The sequence below is a fragment of the Lampris incognitus genome, chromosome 17 (assembly GCF_029633865.1).
Source record: "Lampris incognitus isolate fLamInc1 chromosome 17, fLamInc1.hap2, whole genome shotgun sequence".
Classification (NCBI taxonomy): domain Eukaryota; kingdom Metazoa; phylum Chordata; class Actinopteri; order Lampriformes; family Lampridae; genus Lampris; species Lampris incognitus.
The window spans coordinates 20,419,134-20,431,835 of record NC_079227.1 but is presented as its reverse complement, the minus strand read 5'-3'; the positions used below and the strand labels follow the sequence as shown (position 1 = coordinate 20,431,835).

Below are 12,702 nucleotides of genomic sequence, written 5' to 3'. Positions count from 1 at the left end.
ACACACACACACACACACACACACACACACACACTGTTAATCAAACCACTGTAGGCACAACGGGTACGTTAGCCTTACATTGTCTACCAGAGCGTCTGAAAGGATGACTCTGTGGTGAGAAATGGCTGGCATGGTTACACACACACATGCATTCTCTCTCTCTCGCTCTCTCTCTCTCTCTCTCTCTCTCTCTCTCTCTCTCTCTCTCTCTCTCTCTCTCTCTCTCTCTCTCTCTCCTCGCTCTCTCTCGCTCTCTTTCTCTCACTCACACACATAATCACATGCATTGTCTTTCTCACACGTACACACACACACACACACACACACACATTGTCTCTCACACACACACATAATCACATGTATTGTCTCACACACGTACACACACACACATGCATTCTGTCTCTCTCTCACACACACAGCTACACATCACTCACACCTCTATACACACATGCAGCATGACTGCGACATGTGTTCTAATGCCAGTCCACTATGTCAGGTTTGTATCATGTACTTTATCATCTGTCTGCCTCTGTCAGACCCCGACATACTCCCTCTGCTTCCAATTCTCACATCTGACTTCTCTACTTCTCCACCCATCTGTCTATCTGTCTCTCTTAATCTCTCTAGCCTTTTGCTGGCTGTCCTGTCTGTCCTGTGTGCTGGGGGTTTTTTTTGTGAGAGGTCAGCCCTCACCTTGCACATCTTTGCAATGAATGGTTGTGCCTTCGTAATGAAGGCACAACCAAAATACATGCATGTGGACACAAGGAAAGGACATACGAGTGATTTACAAATGGCTTCTGTCATCAGACAGAGGAATCACCAGTGCGGGTATAAAACGCCTCTCTGTTTGTCTGTCACACAGCTCTCGTCAGACCATGAAAGGCACCAATGAAATGTGGTAGAGTGTGTTTCCCTCAGGTTCATCTCTCTCTCTCTTTCTCTCTCTCTCTCTCTCTCTCTCTCTCTCTCTCTCTCTCTCTCTCTCTCTCTCTCTCTCTCTCTCTCTCTCTCTCTCTCTCTCTCTATCTGTCTGGCTGTCTCCTTGATATTTTCTCCTTGTTGATTCTATCTATATCTATCTATCCTCCCTTTGTTTCTCTTTCTTTCTTTACAGGGATTCTTCCGTCGAACCATTCAGAAGAACCTCCACCCCTCCTACTCCTGTAAGTATGACGGCTGCTGCATTATTGACAAGATCACCCGCAACCAGTGTCAGCTCTGTCGCTTCAAGAAGTGCATCGCCGTGGGCATGGCCATGGACCGTGAGTGTGTCTCTCTCTCACACACACACACACACACACACACACACACACACACACACACACACACACACACACACACACAGGCAAACCTGTGTAAGCTGTAAAACACGTGCCAAGAGCAAAAATGTCAAACCCTATCTCAAATACAGATGTAGATATAGAAATCCCACTTGATCACATCCTTAATTTCCTTGTTTCTATGAGTTCTTACACTTATGGACCACATTGGAGAAAAGTCTGTTTATCATTAATTCCAAATGCACATACACCCTGGGTAATTGTGTTTCTGCAAATCACCAGACTAAACTCAAAACACTGTTGAGCCCTTGCTTCATGGGCCAGGAGGAATTCTTTAGAGAAGTGGTCATGATGTGGCGGTACTGCTGGAACGATGCCAGTTGTGGAAACATGTACAAAGACCAGCGATTTGGAGGAAATGCAGACCAATTATGCTACATTCTCCTTCCCTCTCCCTCTCTCTCTCTCTCTCCTCTTTTTTCCCCCTTTCTAATTATCTTCATCTCTTTCCTTTTCCTTTCCAATCACCTTTACCCCCCCCCCCCCACACACACACACACGCACAGTGGTTTTGGATGACTCAAAGCGGGTGGCCAAGCGGCGGCTGATCGAGGAGAACCGCGAGCGGCGGAAGAAGGAGGAGATGGTGAAGACACTGCAGAATAGGCCCGAGCCCAGCAGCGCCGAGTGGGAGCTGATCCGTCTGGTGACAGAGGCTCACCGGCACACCAATGCCCAGGGCTCCCACTGGAAACAGAAACGCAAGTTCTTGGTGAGCGATAACACAGGGAGGGGGAATTGGGGAGTGGGGTTGTGGTATACAAGCTTACCTGTGTTCTCCACCTCTGTGAAGTTCAAGAATTTGAATATAGGGGCGTCCGCTTAGCGTAGCCGTCTATTCCGTTGCCTACCAACACAGGGATCGCCAGTTTGAATTCCCGTGTTACCTCTGGCTTGGTCGGGCTTCCCTACAGACACAATTGGCCGTGTCTGCAGGTGGGAAGCTGGATGTGGGTATGTGTCCTGGTTGCTGCACTAGCACCTCTTCTGGTTGGTCAGGGCGCCTGTTTGGGGGGAGGGGGAACTGGGGGGAATAGCGTGATAGTCCCACGCACTACGTCCCCCTGGCGAAACTCCTCACTGTCAGGTGAAAAGAAACGGCTGGTGACTCCACGTGTATCGGAGGAGGCATGCGGTAGTCTGCAGCCCTCCCCAGATCGGCAGAGGGGATGGGGCTGCGACCGGGATGGCTCGGAAGAGTGGGGTAATTGACCAAGTACAATTGGGGAGGAAAAAAAAATCCAAAAGAAAAAAAAAAGAATTTGAATATATAATTCAATGATTTTTTTGTTTGTTTGTTTTTGGGGGTTTTTTGACACAAGATAGTGTGACCTGGTATTGATGCCTATGCTTTGGCATTAGCCTGGTCCGTGAGCCCCGTGACTGGAGATCTGGCCACTTGTCACAGCTTACAGGCAGCTTTTCAGAGAAAAATGAATGGCAGCCATCAATAACATTTTAAACAACAACATAACACAAAAAAAAAAGGTTTTAACCACCCACAACAAAATACAACATCTATCATGTAATATTGTGTTCATTCTTTCCACGGACCGAGATTATAGACCAACCTTGGCACTATTTTGTTTGTCGAAGGCCACCTGTGGATCCCTACTGTAGCTCATACCGGCGTTCTTCAACAAACAAAATAGCTCGGTGATATAACTCAAGTCTGTGAGGAGAAAAAGCATCACAGATGCTTGAAAGACATATTCTGTTAAAGCCTTTTATTGTGTCTCATGTTGTTGCTTGATTAGCTGACACTGCTCGCTGCCATCCAACGTCCCCCGACAAGCTGCTGACTTGCTGCGAGAAGTGGCCAGATTTCCAGACATGGGACTCGCTGACCAAGCTAATGTCCGTGCATCGATATACCTATTTGAAGTCATGTTGTGTCAAAAAATCCAATATATCCCCTTAGGGAAAAGTAATGTCTATATGCATAGGTGACATTAGTTTAAATGTGAACTCTCATATGTACACGCATAACCTATATGCACACACTGATTCCTGGTGAGAGGGGCCACTGGCAGTTTAGCATAGTCAGGAATCAGGAACATTTCTTTGTCATTTCATTCCATGCACTTGTGCACATGAAATGAAACAAAATATAATTTCCCCCCAGCCCACAGCAGTGCAACACAAAGACAAAAACACATCCAGACTACAAGAACACATATATCCAAACTACAAAAAAAAAAAAAAACTACAAAAAACACACACATCTAACATATATAAAAAAAAAGTCACTGTCCAGGAGAGCAAACAGCAGGATGACTGACAGAGTGCCGGTCTGCATCGGCTAGCAGTTAGCTTAGCCTGCCCCGCTTCCGCGTCCTGTCAGACCGCCCTCGGTGTTTCTCCTCGGGCGCAGCTCCAGGCAGGGCCGTGGTCCCTGGGCCCAACGGATGCAGCAGACCAGGCTCCCCCAGCCGATCCAACGCCAGCTCTCCCTGCCAGACACCTTCGACACACCTCCCCGCGCTCCACACGACGATACCAAAGACACAGTCAATGCTAGGCGAGGTCGCCGCTAGACCACCCTCGGTGTTATCGGACTGCTGGTCTACGTGGGCTAGCAGTTAGCTTAGCCTCTCAAATTTTCATTCAACCATGCAGAATGAATAACATATTGTAAGAACACATTCATAATAGTGGTTGCTTTATAGGGAGTCATTGCCGGGGAGGGAGCATAATGTTTGGGGGCTGCATCATAAAGCGCCCCCCCCTTTGATTCTATCTGAATGACAGGAAATTGGGACTCGCTCCACTCACATGACTGTCTCTCTATCAATATGGTTCTTTATTCCAGGGCTTTGTCTCTCCAGCTCGTTAGCTTGCTCTGTGCTTGTGTCGCTTCGCTGTTTTCTCCCTCTCTCTTTCTCCTTCTGTCTCTGAGCTTATATGCTGTCCCCCCCCCCCCTCATATTCCAGGGCTTTATTAGACTTGATCCCTCTGGCTCCAAAGTGGCCCTACTACCCTCACCAGCTTTCCTTCACTCCTCTACTCCCTATTTTCTCTTGAAGCTTTTTCTCTGTTTTGGTTTCATCGCCTCCTCCCATCTCGCTCTCTGTCTCTGTCTCTGTCTCTTTGTTTTTTCCTCACCGTGTCCGTCAATGTGTCACTTTCTCCCCTCATTATTCTGCCATGTGTGTTTTCTGTGAGCTCCCTCCTCATCCTACTGCGGGCCAATCCCCAGCCATGTGCGCTCAGCTCCCAGCTGGCATTGATGGCAGTCAGTCTGTCGGTCTTATTCTCTTCCGGTACTTTCTTTTTCCTCCTCATGCTCAGGTTTAGCCTGGATAGCTTTGACGTTGGGCCCACGTCTGGTGTGAGCCGTCACACACACAACAGCACACACACACACACACACACACACACACACACACACACACACACACACACACACACACACACACACACACACACACACACACACATATAGACTTTTACCGGATGTTGGCAAAGGATTAGCTAAGCCGTTTGCACTGTGTTAGTTGAATACTCATTCACTCAAATTAGGGGGGATTTATTTAAATTTCTGGCCCCGGAACAGGTGATCCAGCTGAGTGAGAGATATGAAGAGATAAGGGGGTTTAGTCTAGAGGGGGCTGAAGGCACCCACAGTGCATGGCAGGTGTTGTGGGGGGGGGGGGTTGCTAGGCAACTGGAAGGAAGTAGTTGGGTGTGATGGAAAAATTGGCCATATGGGAATTGGGTGGAGAGGAGTGAAGCTTCAAGCAAGAGTCATGAGGATCTCTTGAAAGTGAGAGATGAAGCAGACGGCTCTTTTGTGCACATGCATGCATCCACATGCATGCTGATGTAGACAAACATCCATCCATCCATTTGTTATGTACACATTGGTTCTTTGCTTGTGCTTATCATGTTCACCCACCCACTTTGCATGAAGTCAAGTGAAATTAATGATTGTTACGGGTGTCCGGGTAGCATAGCGGTCTATTCCATTGCATACCAACACAGGGATTGCCGGTTCGAATCCTCGTGTTACCTCCAGCTTGGTTGGGCATCCCTACAGACACAATTGGCCGTGTCTGCGGGCGGGAAGCCTGATGCGGGTATGTGCCATGGTCACTGCACTAGCACCTCATCTGGTCGGTCGGGGCGCCTGCTCAGGGGGGAGGGGGAACTGGGGGGAATAGCGTGATCCTCCCACGCGCTACGCCCCCCTGGTGAAACTCCTCACTGTCAGGTGAAAAGAAGTGGCTGGCGACCCCACATGTATCAGAGGAAGCATGTGGCAGTCTGCAGCCCTCCCCAGCTCAGCAGAGGCGTGCAGCAGCAACCAGGTCAGCTCGGAAGCGTGGGGTAATTGACCAAGTACAGTTGAGGAGAAAGGGGGGGGGGGGTAATGATTGTCTAGAAGGTACCTTTGTTTTATTTGTCGCCCAAGAATTGGTCCATAAATACTTTTATTAACCTTGCAAATTCGTCGATAGCCATACCAGACCATAGACTGTGCATTGGGGAGTAGCTGCAGTTGAAAACAAGGTGTGGCAACTTTAACACATTGCCCAGTAGAAAATATTTCTCAGCACCGAGCTAAGTGCCCTGTTTGTTTTTGGTGTAAGTGTTCTTGAAATTAACTCAAATGCTCTCTCGCTCCGTCTCTCTCCCCCTCCATCTCAGAGGGCATGTTGGTCTTGTCCATATGTGTTTGCTTGTACATAGCTATCCTCACCCACTCTCCCTATGTAGCCATGTGGGGCTGTACGATATGAATGTGAGTACAGTGCTGGGCTTCAGATCATGTTGGTATTGGCGGGCCATGCTCAGCCATGCACTGCCAGAGCTGAGTGGACACAAATATGTTTTTAGATGGGTTTAGTGCACTCAGTCTGAAAGCAATTTCTGAAGCTAGATAGACAAGGCATAGGGAGAGACGGACACATCTGAACTGCTATACTTTTCTTTCTGTTCTTCCTACGTTGTCCAGTTCACTCTCTCCCTCCTTCCTGTTCGTCCTTTTCCACTGGAGTCTATCCAGAAGATGGGGAATCCAGCATGGCAGACTGTCGATTCATAATTTCCAGATTGCACTGATAAATATTCTATACTCCCCTATAGGCACACACAGTTGATGTGCTCTACCTTCTTTTTTTGGGGGGGGGGGGCTTTTCCCCCCAATTGTATCTGGCCGATTACCCCACTCTTCTGAGCCATCCCAGTTGCTGCTCCACCCCCTCTGCCGATCCGTGGAGGGCTGCAGACTACCACATGCCAGCTGCTTCTTTTCACCTGATAGTGAGGAGTTTCACCAGGGGGACGTAGCGTGTGGGAGGATCACACTGTTCCCCCCCAGTTCTCAGGCGCCCCGACCAACCAGAGGAGGCGCTAGTGCAACGACTGGGACTCATACACACATCTGTCTTTCCACCTGCAGACATGGCCAATTGTGTCTGTAGAGACAACTGACCAAGCCAGAGGTAACACAAGGATTCGAACCGGCGATCCCCGTGTTCATAGGCAACGGAATAGACCACCACGCCACCCAGACACCCCTGATGTGCTCTATCTATCTATCTATCTTTCAGTCTATCTCTCACTCTCTTGCTTTTTCTTACACTCTTTCTGGCTTTCTCTTTATCAAAATTACATATACAGTAGTATATCATTTTTACTGTGTTGCATGCTCCCCGGTGCACAAACACAAAAATCGAAACATTTTTGATTTCTAACCTATCCTAAGCAGACGGGCCTCTCTGTTCCTAGTCAAGACAGAAACATGGAGTCTTTTTTTTTTTTTACTAAAGCCTGTTCACCCGCAGAGCCACAGTCAATTTGCTTGTTTAAACCCTGAATGTATCCTAACCATTATGAGCAGTATCAAAGACCTGACACCCCAAACCCACTGGACCGAATCAAAGCTGCAACTTTTACCAGCCAGTACACAGCGAGTTTCTCTTTGAGCAGTGCCAGAAGCAGCCAGGAAACCATGTGTATCCAGCCTCTAAGTATAGCTGCATAAAGAACAGTCGGGCTTAGCCCGAGAGGGACGAAAACAAAACCAGAAGTTCATCCCGATGTCAGCCATGTTAACATCTGCATATTTGTCCGTTTCCCCGTCAACGGGATCCTAAATGTGTAAGAAGGAAAAAGCTTTGTCATTTTTACAGCAGTTGGTTATACTCTGCTGGTACCTATGGGTCCTATGTGGGCCTGCAGGACTACGGACCAAAGCTCTTCAGTTCACACAGTCGACCTCGCTGATCAGCGATATCCCAGCTGATCTGTGATATCTCATCAAATCTTAGCGCGATATAGGCCTCGACACTGGGCCCCGTTCAGATGATGTGTGACCACATATGACCTTTAGCATCACAATATATGAAACGCAGAACCCCTCAAGGGAAAGTGAAATTAAAGAGCTTGGATAACTGAGAGTCTGGGCTGTAATCATAAGCCCTCAGTGTAATCAAATGAAACTGGACCTACTTGTTTATGTGTGTACTTTATGTATGCCCGTGTCTGTCCCTCTGTCTGTACATATCCATGTATGTATATGTTTACGTCTTTTAGCCTGTATGTACATATGTCTGTCTGGGTTTGTGTGTGTGTGTGTGTGTGTGTGTCTGTGTCTGTGTCTGTGTGTCTGTGTCTGTGTGTCTTTGTCTTTGGCTTGTGAACATGCTCGGTCTGAGTTATGGTTACACAGTGTTCTCTCACCGCCCTGTGGTAAGGGATCTGGAAACAGCTTTTACGAGGGTGCAGAGCAGCAACCATTTCATGCAGCTGTGTGTGTGTGTGTGTGTGTGTGTGTGTGTGTGTGTGTGTGTGTGTGTGTGTCTTTATTTAACTCCATATGTTATGTGTATATGGGGCGCCAGTGGCTCAGGAGGTAGAGCAGGTCGTCTGGTAACTGGAGGGTTGCTGGTTCGATCCTCGGCATCTTCTCACAAAAAAAAAAAAAAAGAAAAATGTTGAGGCGTCCTTGACCAAGACATCTAACCCCTAACTGCTGCCGATGAGCTGCCGTCAGTGTGTGAATGTGTGTGCTCGCGGGTGAATGTGAGGTATTCATTGATTGTAAAGCACTTTGACTGGCTGTTTCAGCTAGAAAAGCACTGTATAAATGCAATCCATTTACCATTACCATTTACTATGTGTGTGTGTGTGTGTGTGTGTGTGTGTGTGTGTGTATACACGCTTTGCATCATACCTTGTGCAGAAAATGTGCAAAGACAGCACACCGCCAGTGGAAATTTCCACTCGTCTGCTACACATGTTTACATGCGACTTGACAAAATCAGCTACACACAGAACTCTGAAACACTGTGATTCAACACATGGCGGGTGTTTGGAGACACTCGGTGATACCAGGCAAAATATTTTTAGTCTGCAATACATCAGCTGCTATAGTTGTTTGCCCTTCTTCTTTTTTCTTTTTTTTCAAACAAAAAAATTGAGCTGACTTCATCCCGCTACACTTGAGATAGCCCCTCCATGATGAATTTCATAATAGATTTTATAGCTATTCCAGTGATTCTTTGGTAAGTGGGATTGTAGATGCTTGTGGACATTAATGGGATAGGGGGAAGAGGAATGTTTTGAATGGCGCAAGTCTAAGAACGAATCGAGGGTATGTATATGGGTCAATTTCGGGGTAAGGCGAAGCTCTTGTAGCGTTCATGGACCTGCCTTATGCCCGTGATTAGTTAATTATCTTTGGGGTCATGCTCTCTTACCGTTGAGGTGGAGACCACAAGTCTGGAGTTTGGACCATTTCAGTGTAGCAGAAGCTCATTTGTAATGTGGAAGCTTCAGTCAACACAGGTCAGCACAGTTCAGTAAAATGAATGATGGGAGATGCAAAATTTTACCATTTTAAGAAGTCTTCCATGAAAGGATGACTAAGCATAAGATGTGTAGCTATTGTTTTCCGCTGATGCAAATGGATTGGGACAAACTCTTAGCTTGTACTTTAGACTAACAGTACCCCAAGAAGCTATGGAGGACATCTCCTGACTTCTCTGTTCCATTGGATGAAGCAGATAAAACTTGAACTGCAGGCGTCCTGGTAACATAGTGGTCTATTTCATTGCCTACCAGCACGGGGATCGCCGGTTCGAATCCCCGTGTTACCTCCGGCTTGGTCGGGCGTCCCTACAGACACAATTGGCCGTGTCTGCAGGTGGGAAGCCGGATGTGGGTATGTGTCCTGATTGCTGCACCAGCGCCTCCTCTGATCGGTCGGGGCACCTGTTCAGGGGGGAGGGGGAACTGGGGGGGGAATAGCGTGATCTTCCCACGTGCTACGTCCCCCTGGCGAAACGCCTCACTGTCAGGTGAAAAGAAGCAGCTGGTGACTCCAAATGTATTGGAGGAGGCATGTGGTAGTCTGCAGCCCTCCCTGGATCGGCAGAGGGGGCGGAGCAGCAACCAGGATGGCTCGGAAGAGTGGGGTAATGGTCAGATACAATTGGGAGAAATGGGGGGTCCCCCCCCCCAAAAAAAACTTGAACTGCTGCACACCCATGGAGAAAATGAAGCGCTGCAGCAGCTGGGGGGGGGGGGCGACGGTAGAGATAAAAACGTTAATTAAAAAAGGATAAAGATACTTGTGACAAACAAACAAGGCAATGTAAAACAATGCAGCCAGTAGTAACACGGATGTCGACCATTACAGCCTGCAGACTTTCATATTGAATCATATTGAATTCATTATCAAAGCCCCAAGAATATATTGGAAACATGTCGGCCAGAAAATGTTAAATAAAGTGTATGAATGAAGAAGATAATATGAACTGTACGAGAAAAACAATGTTGAAATTACACTGTATAATTGAGTGAAAAACAGTTGCAGATTTGAAGACGCTGTTAACGCATGTGACGTATAATTAAGTACGTGTAACAGGAACAACGGTTGCAGCTCACAAGGCAAACCCATTCAGATACCAATAGCAAAACTTAAATAAAGCCCGCTCCACTCCCGTGAAGCAAACCCCGACAAATCCACTTTAGAAACAGTCAGCGAGGAGGCTGAAGATGTCTCAGATGAGTCGTATCCCATGAGTGAAGAAGCAGAAATTGATGAGAACTGCAGAAAAATCACATTAGTCCACAACAGAGCATGCACCAAATAAATACAGACCATTTCACATGCACACGTGCACACACACACACACACGTTTCCTATTTTATGTATTTACTTTGAAACCGTCATTTCCAGCCAACTAATCATAGACCCCTCCATTTTACAGGCTTACACATTCGTTTTACACCAATTGGGGAAAATGAGTTTCCACTCGGTTTTGCCACCTATACTGTGGGAAGACCAAGAGGATGTGCCGTAAGCCTGCCTTGAGCCGTCTTCATCTTCTATTATCTTGAGTTTAAACTGATTTGAAGTTTTATGTTCTATATGAGTTAAAAGAGTGTGTTCTTTCCCATCGTCTACATCTTGAACCTCTCACAGGCGTGACACACAGCTGAACTCGTGCTGGGTTTGTCTTGTGGTTTGTTTCTAAGCTACTCCACTTGAGAATGTGGCACGCATACAGCAGTGCCGAACCTCAGCTGCTCTTTCTCTCCAAGAGCCATTTTCCTAACCTGGAACGGAAAAATACTGCTGGCCTCTTACAACGAGTCCGACGCTTATTTTGTAGCCCCTTGTGACTAGAGATGTAGTCAATCAAAGCCATTATTACCATTATTCCAATTTTCCATAATTGCCAGCTCTCGGCATGGCACAGAACTGCGTTGAGCTTGCACTGATTCAATCCGCCTCCCGCTGGTTTATAACTACATGACGAGTCCACCCGTAAAGGCCGATCATTCCACTGCTCCCTTCCTCATTTACCGTTGCAGCGCAAGCTGGATAAAATTGCTGCGATCAGTGCTGTGACATACAATTTATTCACTGGACCACGAAAAGATATTATTCTCATTGTTGGCCTTGATTCGCGTAACACACCATCGGTCGGCATGCCATGCCTGCCTGTGACCGCGCTCCCCCGCTGCGGCCCCCCCTAAAGTGGACGCGAGCTGTCCGTGTGCAAGTCGGCGGTTCCTTCATGAAGCATAGCTCAGCGGTTTCAGCCGCCATAATCTGATAAATTAGTTTAAAGGTGTCTGTCGAGTTGTCCGAGGACATTGTTGAATAGAGTAATTCGGTCGTAAAATGAGCTAATGAGCAAGCTAATGAGCGATACTTGCTACTCATCTTTCTAACTCGTGTTGTTCCTTTCTACGGGGGCTGTCATCAACTCGGGTCTCTTCACACCCTGTGTTCTGTTATACTCTGTTCCTCTCTGCTCTTTCATGGATATACTCACCTTCCTACCATACCCTACTTTTCTTCTCGTCTGTTATCTTTTCTCGTCTATTCTCTCTTCTAAACCGATCTTGTTCTCGACTGAGCCCCCCCCCCCTCTACTCAACATTACATTGCTCAGGGGCGTCCGGGTAGCATAGCGGTCTATTCCGTTGCCTACCAACATGGGGATCACCAGTTCGAATCCCCGCGTTACCTATGGCTTGGTCGGGCATCCCTAGACACAATTGGCCGTGTCTGTGGGTGGGAAGCTGGATGTGGGTATGCGTCCTGGTCGCTGCACTAGTGCCTCCTCTGGTCGGTCGAGGTGCCTGTTCGGGGGGGAGGGGTAACTGGGGGGAATAGCTACGTGCCCCCCGGTGAAACTCCTCACTGTCAGGTGAAAAGAAGCGGCTGGCGACTCCACGTGTATCGGAGGAGGTATGTGGTAGTCTGCAGCCCTCCCCGGATTGGCAGAGAGGGTGAAGCAGTGACCAGCGCAGCTCGGAAGAGTGGGGTAGTTGGCCGGGTACAACTGGGGAGAAAAGGGAGGGAAAAAATCAGTAACAAAAAAGCATTACATTGTTCAGTGCTGCTCATATACTCTTGCTGAGTCTTTTCCTGTTCTGCTCTCCACTACCTTTCTGCTGTGTTCAGCTTGACCCCCCGCCCCCCGAATGTATCTAAACCATGTGTATTTTCTTGTTTAGCCGGAGGACATCGGCCAGTCCCCGGTCGCCCCCACATCGGATGGAGACAAGGTGGATCTGGAGGCCTTCAGCGAGTTCACAAAGATCATCACCCCCGCCATCACCCGCGTGGTCGACTTTGCCAAAAAACTGCCCATGTTCTCGGAGGTGAGTGCTTTCCTTGCTTGTTGGTTAGTTGTCTCTTTTTTTTAGGAGCGAAAGGAGGTTGTTGGAGTTTTAACAGAGGACTCTATAGCAAACCAGCAATGAAATATGAGCTCTGTCTGCTGCTGCATGTGTATATATGTGCGCTAGTGTACATTTTAGCATCCCTTGTAATTTAGAATTTTTAAACTTTTTTTGGTGGATAATTCTGTCTTACATCAGATATCTTTC

General features: G+C 47.6%; 1 protein-coding gene across 2 annotated transcripts in view; it reads left to right on the top strand.

The window, feature by feature from the left end:
- The window catches only part of LOC130127011 (thyroid hormone receptor alpha), a 53,303-nt gene that overhangs the window by 33,578 nt on the left and 7,023 nt on the right, over positions 1 to 12,702 (top strand). For both annotated transcript variants that reach the window (XM_056296557.1, XM_056296556.1), the window contains exons 4-6: positions 1,118 to 1,265; positions 1,850 to 2,055; positions 12,328 to 12,474. In XM_056296557.1, the coding sequence (XP_056152532.1) occupies positions 1,118 to 1,265; positions 1,850 to 2,055; positions 12,328 to 12,474 (501 nt within the window). The remainder of the gene's footprint in view (positions 1 to 1,117; positions 1,266 to 1,849; positions 2,056 to 12,327; positions 12,475 to 12,702) is intronic.